Source organism: Octodon degus, unplaced genomic scaffold (genome assembly GCF_000260255.1).
Source record: "Octodon degus isolate 3935 unplaced genomic scaffold, OctDeg1.0 scaffold00002, whole genome shotgun sequence".
Classification (NCBI taxonomy): domain Eukaryota; kingdom Metazoa; phylum Chordata; class Mammalia; order Rodentia; family Octodontidae; genus Octodon; species Octodon degus.
The window spans coordinates 25,773,683-25,788,165 of record NW_004524578.1 but is presented as its reverse complement, the minus strand read 5'-3'; the positions used below and the strand labels follow the sequence as shown (position 1 = coordinate 25,788,165).

The window sequence follows — 14,483 nt, the reverse complement described above, 5'->3', positions numbered from 1 at the left end:
GGGCAGAAGTAATAGCAGAAAACTTCCCAAATATGAGGAAACAATCTGACATTCAGGTAACTGAAGCATACAGAACGCCAAAGAACCTCAACCCAATGAAGAACAAGCTTAGCAAAGCAGAGGGACCGCAGTTCAATCCCCCAGCACCACATGCCAGCCAGCCCCGCCCCCTGGTGGGCTGAGCTGACCACACACACACACAAATAAATAAAATTAAAAAAAAAAAAAAAAAACAGTAGAATGTTTGCCTAGCATGTGTGATAACCTGGGTTGGATTCCTAGCACAGACAGGGACACAGACACAGACACAGACGCAGGGGAGAGGACAGAAGCAGAGAGACAGACACATACACACAAGGTGGGAGAGATGAAAGACAAGAGGGGGAAAGGAGAGAAGGAAAAAAATCCAGTTCAAACTCGCATACGTTGAGAACAGCAAATGAAAGAATATACTGATTCTAAAAGTTCTGAGGTGCAGTAGCTCTCCTATGGCCCTCCCGTCTGTGGTACCTCTTTCCATTCTTCACTGCTGCCTTCTCAAATAGGCCCATTCTGAGTGGTAGCAGGATAAGGTCCAGCCCACTAAGTGCCTGCCAATTTCATAAGGATAGTGTCGCTGTTTGAAAAGTATCTAAATAGTGCCCTAGATCGGCCTGAACTACAGTAGCAAGACAGTATAACATTCTAGGAAGCCCCCTGGCACACCAGAGAGCTAGCTGCACCATCCAGGCCAAGATAGCACTTTTACCAGCAAGAGGAAGAAGTAATCTATGGTGACCAAGCAGAAGCAGCAGATGTCTGCTGTGTCCTACTCTAGCCTTCCAGCAGTCCATGTGCTCTTTCTTTGCAGATGTGAATGTGGCCTTTCAGCAGTCAGCACACAAGGTATTGCTGGATGACGATAACCTTCTCCCTCTGTTACACTTGACCATCGAATTTCATGGGAAAGAGCACAAAGGTTTGCCTCTCTCTGTACCTTTCTGCTTCTTTGGTCATGTTACTTTTCCTGTTTCTGCTTCTGTCTACCCCCACAGACATCAGGTAATTATCATTTTAGACCTTAAAAAGTATCTAGTCCAGTCCTGCAGTTGTGTATAGGAAAAATGGGCAGCTTGGAAACCTAGTGAAATTAGGTGAGATGCCCAGGCTATGTTGTTTGTGGGGACAGCGGGCATGCTACCAAATGGCCCCTTTTCTCCCAGCTTCAGCTGCAGTGCTAAAGCAGAATCTGTGATGCCCTCCCAAGTAAGCTTCCCAGTGACTCCCTACCCACTGCCTTTAAATCCTTTTACGCTGATGTCGCAGACTCCAGGAAGCTCCTCATGAATGTTGTTCACCTTGTTGAACCTGATTCTGGATCAGCCGAATTGTTGTTCCTTATTCCTCTTCTTGTTTCTAGATGGTCTTCAGCCAAGAGAAGGGCCTTCTAGGGAAACTTCTCCTCGGGAAGCCCCTGCCTCCGGTTGGGCAGCCCTTGGCCTTTCCTACAAAGTACAATGGCCTCTGCACATTCTCTTCACCCCAGCTGTCCTGGAGAAGTGAGTATTCCCAGTGTCTCACAGGTAAACATTGCCTGCCTTAGTTCCAAGGGAAAAAAAACCACAGGAATAGAATTGCTGGGACAAAGAGAGCCAACTAGCTTTTACCTGTCTGTTATTTAGAGAATGGCAACTACATGCCTTTAGAGGCGGCCACACACAGTAACATGTTTTAAAAACATAGTTTTAAAAATAATTTGCCAAATAACAAGCAGTTTATCAGCTGCCAGTCAGTGGCCTTTGGAAAATGAGATCTCAGATACCACATTGAAATTCTGACCCTTAACAATTCCACCAGACAAATTTGATGTTGATGATGTTTGTTGATGATGGTGATAGTTTCCTTAGGGAAGTCCTCTAACCTGAATGTCTGCTATAAAGACTAAGGAGACTGACCAGAGAGATGGCTCCGTAGCGCAGCACCTGGCTGGCAAACACAGAGTCCTGAGTTTGATTCTCAGTAGAAAAAAAAAAAGACTAGGAGATCACCCCCATCCCTTGGAGGGAGGCAGGAGGGGCAGCCAAACTTCAGGGATGATAAAAAGGAGCTGAACCAATAAAGCCTGAGACACCAGCCATGTTCTGTACAAGAGCCTGCACATGCTGTTGCACTGGTCAGGACCTGCTGTGCCCAAAGGAGAAGGAAAACAGAGCTCCAGGGAAGGGAGGTGGGAGAATCTTCCTCCCAGGGAAGCTAGAGTAAGGCTAGCAGAATGGGAAGAGAGAAGCAGCCAGAGGCCCATCTCCTCCTCCAGCCTCTATCCGCGCTCACCATACTTTCCAGCCCTGTCTGCAGCTTGCAGGACCATACATCCTGGGCCATACCCTGGCTTGTGCGACACACACTTAGCCCTTGGATCTGGAATTATTTTTAGCTTTGTATTACAGAAAATTCTAAATAGAAACTGAAACAGACTGTAAAGAACACCCCCCTCAAAAAAAAAAAAAAAAACCTTCCGTCCTCATTCTCCAACTTCATGCTATACTCCTCCCTCCACCACAGGTGCTAGAGGCTTGAGAGAACCCTAAAGCCTGTCATTTCATCTGGCCACTACATGGTTCACAGAGGCAGTTCCAACATGGCTACAAATCCCTTATCATACCAACAAAACTAACAGTAATACCAGTTTTCTAAAGAAGTCTTTAGTTTTGTTCTTATCAGTACCCTTTTTTGTTTTGTTTTTTTGAGGATGATAAAACTGGATTATCCTCTGTAAATCTGCCTTTGAGCAGTTAATATGCCTCCAATTCTACAGGGAACCAGTCGCTCTTCTATAGGTGTTCTTAGTACAGGGCGCAGCCTTATGCCGTGAGCGCCACGCTCATGCCTTCCTCATGGAAGGCAGGGTTATGCTGTCACTGAAGGAAGCTGTTTATCTTCTTTGAGCCTCGGGGACAAGGAATCGGAATCATCACAATCTGTGGTTCATGGCACACATTTATTATTGGTTCATGGAAGGCCCTTCTGCTTTCCCACACACATCATAAAACCACTTCCCAGCATAGAAACTATCACTGTTTTTTCTCTCATTTCTGAGACAAAAGAAGTTGACAAAATTAAAGAATGAATAGTGTAGCTTACAGTTTGTAGAGTTTAGTGGACTGTAGTTTTCAGTCTCTTGACTCCAAGGTGGCATGGCAGAGGGGAATGAGGGGAGGAAAACAGTCCATGGCATAGCAGGAAGGAGGCATCAAGCAGAAGCAAGCAGTGACTGACCTTTCTGTTGTATCCCTGAAAGCTATCAGCCTTTTGTGTGGTACCACCTACATTCAGAGTGGGGCTTCCCATTACTTACACTCAGAACTATGTTAAACTAATCAGTGGAGTAAACCAGTACTGCAGACCTTTAATCCACATTCACACCTGAAGATCTAGCCATCTCTGAAAAGGTGCTCCTGTGGGTGCATGAACCTTTGGGGGACATCAGATGCAGGCATAAGTCACTGATAATGTTCATGTTTATGTGTTTTCCCCTTCCTGTTTCCCTGCTTCCCAGCCCAAGGCAGCTGATGTTATAAATTATTTACTTTCTCCATAGTTTTATGACATCTATGTATATTTCCCAAAAGGATTTTCTTTTTGCTTTTAGCTCTTTTAAGGCTTATTTAAATGTGATCTTTTGGGGCCTGCCAGATAGCTCAGCAGACTAAAGCGCTTGTTTAGGCAGAACACAGTGGCAGAGGTTTGATCCTTGGCATACTGTGCCAGCCCCACCCTTGAGGTACAAGGAGACGGCAATTGAGACTAGGAGTGGTGGTGCACACCTGTAATCCCAGCACTTGGGAGGCTGAAAACAGGAGGATCACTATGAGTACGATCTATGTAATGAGACCCTGTGGACCCTGTAGACCCTGTCCTAAATATAGAAGAAAAAAAAAAGTGATCTTTTCCACTTCACTTTTCATTCAGAATTATATTGCTAAAAGTCCCGCTGGTATATAGCTAGTTCATTCATTCTGAGTCCTGTGTACTTCACTGCACGTGATATTTCCACATCTCTAGCCATTCTTTGCTGCTTTTGAGGGGGAGATGGGGGATCCTAGTGTCCTAGTGTCTGTTGTGAGGGTGAAGTTGTCTCACGAATAGCCTCATGTCCTGTCCTAGGTATAATGTTGTTTTCAAGTACTTGCTGAGTGTGCGCCGGGTCCAGGCTGAACTGCAGCACTGCTGGGCCCTGCAGATGCAGCGCAAGCACCTCAAGTCTAACCAGACAGATGCAGTCAAGTGGCGCCTTCGAAATCACATGGCTTTCTTGGTGGATAATCTCCAGTACTATCTCCAGGTATGTGCCGGGGAATGGGGTCTAAGAGGTGGTGAGTGGTAGTAAAGAGGGCCTGTAGGTCCTGTATTTAGGTTAAGTGCTCACACTTAAGAAAACTCAGGTTCTACCTATCTATTGTGGGCAAGTGAGGGGAAGTAGAACTGTATGGACAGGGGACTGGGAGTTAGGGTCCTTCTCAACAGTGTAGTGCTTGTCATTGACTTGTTCCTTGGTGTTTGTTAGAACTTGTGGGATCTTGTAGGACTAAGTCAAGTCAGTAAGCAGAGAGGTGAGGGCATGGAGGGGGATTAGGTTGGGGCAGGAGAGAGGGGTTCCCAAGACACTGAAGGTGGTCAAGATGATTACACATGTAATGTCCTGCATAGCTGTGTTCTTTGGTGAACCTGAAAGTGGCTTGACTGGAGGGAAGACCAGTGGGAGCAAAGAATTTCTGTTCTAGCCTGTCAGACACCTAAGGGTAGAAGGGTGCTTAGAATATGAAGGTGCTGAACGTATTTGTGTCGCTATCAGGTAGATGTACTGGAGTCTCAGTTCTCACAGCTGCTTCATCAGATCAATTCTACCCGCGACTTTGAAAGCATCCGACTGGCTCATGACCACTTCCTAAGCAACCTGCTGGCTCAGTCCTTTATCCTGCTGAAACCTGTAAGTCGGGCTGCTCAGTTTCCTTAGACTGGTTCCAGCACTTGCTATACCTCAGGCACTTGGACTGGCAGGATAGAAAACACTCATTAAGCTCTTGTTTAGGTCTATTTTTAAAACATTTTTATCAACTTACAAAGCAAAACTAAAAGGAAATGTTAAAAGGGAACCAAAGTATTTTGAATTTCTGCATCTTTATATTGTGGAGGGAACAGCAATAGATAAAAGAATTATGCATTTAACTTTCAGATAGAAGGATGTAAAGAAGTACAGAACTCTGACAGAAAAATCAATGAAAAGCCGGGTTCATTTTCTTTGGGATTTGTCAGACCAGAATCAACCAAGCGTTTCAAAGTTGTTGCATGGAGCACTAGAGCGACATGTGTCAGTGTATGTACACACACATGCCTGTGTCCCTCCTGGCAGTTAATTCTCAACTTTCTCGGCATGATGGAATCATCTTGCACCCAGGAATTAGAATCCCCAGATTCTAACAGAAGGCACTGTTTCTTACTGATCACAGGCTGACTGCCAATCCAGGATTAAAAGCAGGAAGACTGGAATGACTTTTGTTATTACCTCTGGTGTGCTGTGAGCTGGCTAACTGTTCAGGGTGCCACAGCAAAAGTGCCGCACCCTTTCTATTCTGGCAGTTGGGCTGTTACTTTTGCTACACTAGTGAGTTACACCGATGCCACTCCAAAAGGTTCTGTGAATTGAAAACAAGCACAACTATTATGATAGGTAGACCTGTCCTTGTCCAGCATGACCGCATCCATAGGAAAAAGAGAATATTCAGAATAGGTCATCTTCATTAAATATTTATTGAGTGCTTACTGTATGCAAGGCACTGGGGATACAAAGAGGTATAAATCATGGCTCTGCCCTTAAGGAGCTCACAATCTAGTTGGAAAAACAAGACACATTTATACAGAAACCACTGATAGCACAGGTGACCTACACAATGCCAAGTGTACAGTACACATTACAGCACAGAGACCTGGGGCTCACTACAGCTACAGTGTGGGATGAACACTCCCAGACAGCAGGGCTTGCACTGATATCAAAGAGAAGAGTGTTCCGGACATGAGGATAACACATAGCTCAGAGGCGGGAACACACTGTGGTGCAGGCAATTAGGACTGGTTAAACGCGGTGAGAGGAAACTGAGAACGCATTCACATGTGTTGTCTGAGGGGCCAGCAGGCCTTTGGGATAGCAGTGTGAGGTCAGCTAATGCTTTTCTTGCAGCTTTCCTTTCACCACAGATGGGTCTTCCTTCTTTTTCTAATGCCCACCCTCTTTCCTGGGCAGGTGTTTCATTGCCTGAATGAAATCCTAGATCTCTGTCACAGTTTCTGTTTGCTGGTCAGTCAGAACCTGGGCCCACTGGATGAGCGCGGAGCAGCCCAGCTGAGCATCCTCGTGAAGGTGAGCATGCCTGATGGAGGCACACAGCTCTATCCACAGGGTAGCGGTAGTTTTGGTCCTGAAGGTTCCTGATTTTCCCTCTGAGTCAGTAAAGCATTTTCCCGACATACACATACAAAAATATATGATACAGAGATTAAAATGTCAGCAGGAGTTGATTTTGAAGTAGATGATTTATGTGCCACACCTCAGTGTTCAAAAATAGTTTCACCCTCACTAAGGTACTTCATTCATCTTATCAAATGTGCCTTGGCTTTGTGCTTACTTTCCCTCATCCCACCTTCTTCTTTGAAACACCTCTCACTGAGATGGTAATATCGCCCTGTCACAGAGACAAGCCCCCTAACCCCAGTACATAACAACAGATTCATGTGAAATCAGCTGCTAAATTCCTACTAATGAGAAAATTGTTTTATAGGAAACCATGCAGTCTACAGGGCTGCTAGTAAGAAGTCAATCCAGGAGCTGATGGCAGGGGACTGTGGGAAGGCCAGGTGGCTCTGGGGAATCCTGAACAAGACTGTTCCCATAGCTCCTCTGCTTTCTACTCCCCAGGGGAGCTGGGAAGTTAAGGGATGACAGCCTGAGTCCTTTCTCCACAGGGCTTTAGCCGCCAGTCTTCACTCCTGTTCAAGATTCTCTCCAGTGTTCGGAATCATCAGATCAATTCAGATTTGGCCCAGCTACTGTTACGACTGGATTATAATAAATACTACACCCAGGCTGGTGGGACTCTGGGCAGGTAGGAAGAGCCCTGGGAACTCAAGAGACTGTGTCTGTACGGCTTTTTAATGAGCTGTGGAATTCCAGAGAGGAAAGATGACTTTAGTGACCCAGATACTCTCATTTCATAAACAAGGCTCAAAGATAAGAGTGTGTCTAACCACCTTTAGTAATTTTAAGGAAGGTTATTTTCCCATAAAGACATCATCAAAATAAAATACTAAAATCACTGAGTGAGAAGGGTTTCATGTCCTGTGGTAGGTTATGTATTGTTGCACTGGCAGCAGTGTGGCTTTTAGTCCCAGCTCTGATACAGATGGGCTGGTGCAGCCACAGACAGTGGGGCCCTCAGCTTCCCTGCCTGTGAAAGGAGAGCACCACCCCTGCTGACTGGAAACTTGTAAAACATCTCTTTTCGATTAAGGGGTGGCTTCCCAGAGGCCTGTCTTATTCCCTTTCATAAAAGCACTTTATTGCCCTCCCTTCTGTCTCTTTTAAGTATTTCCGACCACTTTTTTTTTGTTTGATTTTAGCAGGAGTCACAGAAACTCTTTGAAGGTTAAGTCAACATTATCTAGATGATGATTTGTGTTTCTTTAAAGAGTCAGAAAGTATAGTATTTAATGAGGCTCTTTTTTTTTTTCTTTTGTAGTTTTGGGATGTGAAAACTTCCATAACCTCATAAACAGTCAATTCCACGAGTTCCCAAATATGTAATAGAAGATTCAAAACACTTAGCCACTCACCAGACATCCACAGCCTGGTGAAAAGGCTCTGTCCTTTCTCCTGGAAGCAACCCAGAGGTATAAACCCTTCTCATCACTCCCATGTAGAAAGTGACTGCCCCTTTCCCAGCAGGGATTCTTCACTTGCCAGCCGAGGAGGACCTGAGGTGTCATCTACTGTCTCTACTGGCCATCAGGAACTGTGCTTCACTTTGAAACATCTGCTGGATATGTTCATTACTAGCAGTAGTTTTATTAAACATTTACTGTATGCCCTGGTACTGTTCAAAGTGTGGGAGACACAGCAGTAAGCAGAAAGTTAAATATTTTGTGGTTGATATATAAAACAGAAATTATAAATAGTTTAACTGCTGGATGTCACCACTAAGTAAGAAATTTCCTCCTTCAAAGTGGATGATTGAAAGTCTCCTAGCCTTAAGGATCTTCAAAACTGAGCATGAAGAATTTGGTGCGTAAATCCCAATTCTTTCAAGCAAGTAGGACAAATTTACCTAATGAGACTATAAAGCACTCCCCCCGCAAAAAAACCCCATTATTAATGTTCATATCAGTATAGACAAAATAAATATTCACTGAACCCCTTCCAAATTGGAGGGGGGGAAAAAGGGAAGTTCTGGCCTCAGTTTGTAGTCACCAAGCCTGGTCTTCATCTTCTAGCGCACATGCCAGAACCCTTAGTCCCTCACTACAACTGTCAACCAAATATGAGCCCTTCTGCTGCTGCCACTGGAGCAGGGCTTGGCAAACCACTGCTGGCCATGCTGTCTGTGGTTTCAGTCAGACCAGCTGGCCCACAAAACCTATAATATGTACTGTTTGGCTCTTCCTAGAAAACATTTGTTGGCTTCGATTTAGAGAGGATATTAACGAGATAATGCTAGAGGCAGGGAAGAGCTTCCAGCAGCTGACAGCAGCAGCAATAGTGGATCTCTGACTGGAACTTTCAGTGTTCCTTTAACTTGACAAAGTCACTGTCCACTGATAGAAGCTGGTCACTTTCCCTTTCAGCAGAGCATGGGAGACCCCACAGATTAGCTGTCCAGAATGAACTCCGCTCTAAAGAGAAGTGACATCTTTTTAACAGGAAACTGACAGCTGTTCCACTCAGCTTTTGGAGTAACAGTCTGGTCCCTTGCCTACTTTCAAATCAAGTTTTTGGAACAGCAGCATTTTAAAGATCCTGGATGGATAACTTTTTGACAATGATGCCGAAGCATGAACTTCACTGCCAAGTTTTTATTTTCCTTGGCAAGCTGTCCTAAGTGAACAAGCCTATTGGAACCTCAGAGAAAGTCCTATTTGCCTTGTTTGTTGAGATCAAGCTCAAAGAAAGAGATGAAATCCCAGTTACTACAACCAAAAAGATTCAACATTTATTTTATCATAAAAGTCCAGCAAATAAAACTATATACAAGATCCATGCAAAGAATCCACACACAAGACACATTTAAAACCTGGTTAAAACACAGTCTCCACAATAGTAAGGAATAAAACCAGAAAGACCAAGTATCTTTAGTGAGAAATGTAATCGTGTTTATATTTTGGATGCTGCTTGAATCCAATTCTCTCCCCAACAATGAGGCACTGGATCACCCACTCTTGTGACACCACAGGCAGCTGCAATGCTTCAGCACACTTCAGCACGGAGGCTGGGCACGAAGGGTCTGTCACCACCACGTCAAACACCCCTAAAGCAATATCTGCAGGGAGCAGGGGAAGGGAATGAGGAAAAGACACTTCTTTCAGCCCTCCATTAAAAAGACAGCAACAAAGCTTAAATACGCCTCTGAAAACCAGTGTGAGTAGCCTGCTATCTCACATCTACTCACCTCCTACAGATGAAGTCTTATAAGCCTAGGCAAGACCCACCCGGCAGGAGTGACCCGTGTGCAACCCCAAGAGCTATAGATCCAAGGTGGCCATGGAACGATGGCAAAGCACACACTGCACAGGTACCTTTGTTATGGGCGCTTGAATGGTGCTGCTTCACAGATGCTGCACCCCCAGTCATGAGGATCTCAGACCAGAGTTCCAGGAAGTTCTGCTGCTGATCTGACACCAAGAGGACCTTCAGATTCTGGAAAGGGTTTTCACGGGGTTGCCTGGGAAGGAGTCAGAGACAGCCCTTTGGACCTAGAAAGGACCTGAGAGCAACAGATAGACCCAACAAACAGCTCCTATGTGAGGGGTGTCATGCATCAGAATGCTTGGAAAATGCTTGGAAAGCCCAGGTCAGGGCCACCTCATTCTCTCTTTGTGAGTGAGGTATATATTCTGTGGGATCCAGCTTCTGATCTCCATGTTTGTCCAGGCGCTGGAAATAACCCAAATCATGTTCCTGAGCTTTTTTTTCTTTTCAAATGCTTGCTTGAAATAGCTCATACTTACAGGTTGGGAATACTGAATCCACATATAAATCCTCACACATTTTTCACAAGATTCCTTCCTAATTAAAATGGAAATAAACTCGAATAAAATGAACTGTAGTTGGATGTGGTAGCATAGGCCTATAATCCCAGCACTTGGGGCTGGGGTAGAAGGATCTCTGAGTTCGAGACCAGCCTGGTCTACAAAGTTCAAAGCCAGGCTGAACTGCATAGTGAAACCCTGTCTCAAAAAGACAAGCAAAAAACCTGACTTTGAAATGGAATTGTGTGATTTTATCCTACAGACTCTGCAACTTTTAAAACATGTATTCCCTCACTTACAGTCTCCTTCCTAACACCATTTTTCTGCTATATCTGTTTGGCTCTAGATGGACTCCTAAATACTCACCAATCCAGAATTCTCTGTTCCTCAAGGCTGTATCCAGCTGGCAACAGATAATTACGGTAATTTTGGAGCTGATTAGCGTGGCAGCTGTCATGGACCCAGACATGAGACACACAAGGGATCCCACTGGCAAGGCACAGGAAATACTTCCGGGTTCGACAGTGCTGATCAGCAATTAGGAGACACTGGTAGGCTGTGTTACACTAGGAAAAAAAAAAAAAAAAAAAAACGGTCTGAGCTGTACCAGGGAACCTTTCAGAGCTTTCAGTGATACAAACACCCTGCTATGGCACGCATGCTATAGGTTTACCGCCACTGCCCTAGACATTTTTTCTAATTCACATGTAGTCTTCTGAGGGCCTAAGTCCTCAATGGACAAACACAGCCATGTATTCAGCCTTTTAGGCTAAGAATCTGCAACACTGACACCAACAGGAATTTCTTTTTTTTTGTTTTTTGTTTTTGGGGTTGGTGGTACTGGGACTCAGTAACTTGGGACCTTGCACTTGCCAGGCAGACACTGCACCACTGAACTATATACCCAGCACAGGAATTTCTACTTAACATAAACTTCAATCTGCTTTTGTCCCAGCAGCAGAACTATAACCATTAACTAACCCACAGTTTTAACATCTCTTCCTGTACACTATAAAAAAAGTATTTTATGCAAGAACTTTGACCATTTCCAGGCTCCTGAAGCCTCTGGCTACTTTATCCAAACTCTCAAGCCCCAGTTCTCACGGCAGAAAATAGGCTTTTATCATTGACAAGGTAGCTCACAAAATAATGCCTCACCTGGGCTTCATTGAAATCTTCAAGGATATAACCAGCTCCTGCTCGAAGCTGGGACTCTGTGTACTGCTTGTTGAAAGGAGGAATTTCTAAAAATTCTGTATTAAAAAAATATAACCAAGATAAAAGTTAGTGAGTTGGGGTCCTCTCCCATATGGCTGCATCTTACTGTCCCTTTCCTACTCCCTGTCTGCACAGCAATGTGTCCCCAACAGGTTAAGAGTTTTCCCCATAACTTAGAAAAATCTGTCTTGAGGCCCAGGAAGGGACAAGAGGGAGGAAGAACTGGGAAGATGAGGGTGGAAGGCAGGTACTAGACCCCGAGAGTCTAGGACCGTACCAATGGTTCACATGGAATTCTTGGCCAGGAGATATACAACCACTTACCAGGGACCTAACCTTACCATCAAGGAAGTTGTGCTGTGTCTGCCCTAAATCTTTCCTGCCTCAAACTAAACCCAGCTCCTGTATGGTGGCGCATGCCTGTAATCCCAGCTCTAGGAAAGCTGTAAACGGTGGATCACTACGAGTCTGAGATCCTGAACACCCTGAAGACCCTTTCCTAAAATAAAAATAAATAAACACAGCTCCTCTACTTCTGCATTCTATGGAAATAAACAATGATTGATTAACTTTTATATATAATAAGCCTTCAAATTCCCACTTCAGCCTTTTTCCACGCATTGTACACTAAAACTTTGATAAGCCAGAATACACAAAGTATAATGTCTTTAAATGTAACTAAGTAAAGATTAATCAGATTTCAACTTTTCATGGAAAACCATCTACCTCTTATGGTCGTGGAGGACCTCGGGACACTGAACACCATTATTTTCCTGGTCTTGAGGTTGAAGGAGGTGTGAGATGAAGCTGTAATTACCCTAGGCAACTAGAAACTGCTTTTCTTGACCAAATATCTAATTTGAGCTTGTTTCTTGTCCTCTGCTCATTTAATATATAAATAACACACTTAAAAAGTCATTAGACATTTTATGAGTGTTCTGGGAAATTAAGCTCTAATTAACTAAAATTTTATCACACAAAAAGCCCAATTCAGCACATAAAGTTCGATGCCAGGCCCCCTCCGCTTTCCCTCACCCTGTGGGGAAGCTGGATTAGCTGATCCCCTCCAGAGATGCCCTTCAGTGCCATCCCTCTCTGCCATATTCCTAGCTTGGTATTAATAAATGTCTCCTCAGATGGACTTAAATAGTTTACCATTTTCCTGTTATAAACTGGTATCTATGAACTCCCATCTATCTGTAACATCTACCATACAGTTTCCTAAAAAGTAAATCAGCAGAGGATTGTTTTGATACCTCTGCCTCAGCCTTGAGATTAAAAAAAAAAACAAACCGGAAAGCATTTTCATACCAGAACTATCAACCCTGGCACTCTTGGGGCAGTGTTCACTTTCTACCCAAAAACCCTGGAGATCCCTTAAAATTTTTTGTCCAAATTCCTCACTTAATTTTTGTGAGTACAATTTATTAGGTCTCACACAGGCACAGAGATTTTTCAGGAAATGAAAACCAGCCTGCGTCTCATCCCAGTCAGCTTTCTTTTTTTTTTTTTTTTTAATTAATGTATTTATTTATTTTGTGTGTGTGTGGCCAGCTCAGCCCACCAGGGGGCGGGGCTGGCTGGCATGTGGTGCTGGGGGACTGAACCGCGGTCCCTGTGTTTTGCTTAGCTTAGCTTGTTCTAAATAGGTGCTTTAGACCACTGAGCCATCTCACCAGCCCCCAGTCAGCTTTCTTGACAATGCTGTCCCAGGTAAAGCACCAAGAGGGCTGCGCTGTGAAGGGCTGCTGTCGGAAAGCTTGCAGTTTGTTAGATATTATGAAAGCAAGGCCGTCAAGGCTGTTGCAACACCACTACATATTTCTGCACAGAATCCTCAAGGGATACCCCACATACTTAGAATCCAAGTAAACCCTTCCCAAGGGAACTCCTCACATACATTATCTCCCACTATATCTATCTGAATTCTGTTGATAAAACTAGGTTTTGTTCACAGCACAGGAAACCTTACAATAGTCCCACATAGACTTCAGCCACTTCCGCAGCTCCCATCCTCTCCCCTTGCACCTTCCACAGTGTTGACCTTCACTGCAAGTCCCCGACCACTCAGCCATGACCTTACACACACCTACGTGGCCACTGCTGCAAAGAGGTTCTGGCTAATTAAGAGAGCCAGGCACACCCTTGAAATGGCAGCACAGATCATCAGTGGTGCTTTTTTTTTTTTTTTGGTTTCAATTGTACTTTATTTCTTCAGTAGGCTATATTTTAATGGATACACAGCACTTTTACTTGGCATCAATTATGATTTCATTTAGAAATAATTTCGCTGTATCATATCAGTTGGCATGATTACTGATCTCTCCATTCCTTGGGGGTGACTCTGCCAACAGGGGACAGGTTCCATTCTATTCCAATTTGTGTTGCTGTATAGGTCCATGCAGCAATACAGAATGTGACTCCACCAACTAATATAGCATTACCATATTTGTCATGGAAATCAGGTGTATGTTTCTAGTGGCTCTGCCTTGTTACCATTTGTTGAATGCTTCGCACTGGAAAACGACCTAATGTGTTTTTGGCCAAAGGAAACATCATGGAGTTGAAGTTGAAACTGTAGTTACTGCAGCTGCCTTTGGCTCAGTGCAAATTACTTCCAGATACCCTTGCAAAGAGCCAGTGGCGCTACTTAATGACAACCACACTCCCAAATTTCATTTTGCAGTATCAGGAATCACTCTCTGTCACATGACAGGGGCAAAGCCATACATTTGTACGCATGAGATGGCTAGGGCAGTGATCCTGGGGTGCATGAGCAGGTTTTTGAAACTGGCGGTTGGTTGGTGAGACTCTCACCCTGACTAACTGCATATGCTGGTGCCCGTGAGCCAGGCGGCTGCACTGAGGATGAAGATGTGTAATAGAGGGGTCATGCTTCGAGTGCCTGCCATCCTCGTCTTCTAAATATATACTTCTTGTCATAACATACCATTTATTGCCATAATGTCTCTCAATTAAAGGCTTTTTTTTTT

The 14,483-nt window shown here is 44.3% G+C and overlaps 2 protein-coding genes and 1 pseudogene across 8 annotated transcripts in view; 1 reads left to right on the top strand and 2 right to left on the bottom strand.

Annotated features, from left to right (window-relative positions):
* Tubgcp4 (tubulin gamma complex associated protein 4) overlaps positions 1 to 7,857 on the top strand; it is a 28,984-nt gene extending 21,127 nt beyond the window's left edge. Inside the window, exons 12-18 of the mRNA XM_004623360.2 lie at positions 851 to 958; positions 1,400 to 1,538; positions 4,144 to 4,321; positions 4,832 to 4,966; positions 6,278 to 6,394; positions 6,997 to 7,136; positions 7,770 to 7,857. Of these exons, the coding sequence (XP_004623417.2) occupies positions 851 to 958; positions 1,400 to 1,538; positions 4,144 to 4,321; positions 4,832 to 4,966; positions 6,278 to 6,394; positions 6,997 to 7,136; positions 7,770 to 7,782 (830 nt within the window). The 3' untranslated portion in view covers positions 7,783 to 7,857. The remainder of the gene's footprint in view (positions 1 to 850; positions 959 to 1,399; positions 1,539 to 4,143; positions 4,322 to 4,831; positions 4,967 to 6,277; positions 6,395 to 6,996; positions 7,137 to 7,769) is intronic.
* Positions 7,858 to 9,215: 1,358 nt separating this feature from the next.
* Tp53bp1 (tumor protein p53 binding protein 1) overlaps positions 9,216 to 14,483 on the bottom strand; it is a 73,016-nt gene continuing 67,748 nt past the window's right edge. For all 7 annotated transcript variants that reach the window (XM_023711096.1, XM_004623358.3, XM_023711104.1 and 4 more), the window contains 4 exons: positions 11,431 to 11,525; positions 10,639 to 10,838; positions 9,820 to 9,965; positions 9,216 to 9,563 (listed from right to left, as the gene is read on the bottom strand). In XM_023711096.1, the coding sequence (XP_023566864.1) occupies positions 9,376 to 9,563; positions 9,820 to 9,965; positions 10,639 to 10,838; positions 11,431 to 11,525 (629 nt within the window). In that variant the 3' untranslated portion in view covers positions 9,216 to 9,375. The remainder of the gene's footprint in view (positions 9,564 to 9,819; positions 9,966 to 10,638; positions 10,839 to 11,430; positions 11,526 to 14,483) is intronic.
* LOC105741811 lies at positions 13,803 to 14,049 on the bottom strand (annotated as a pseudogene).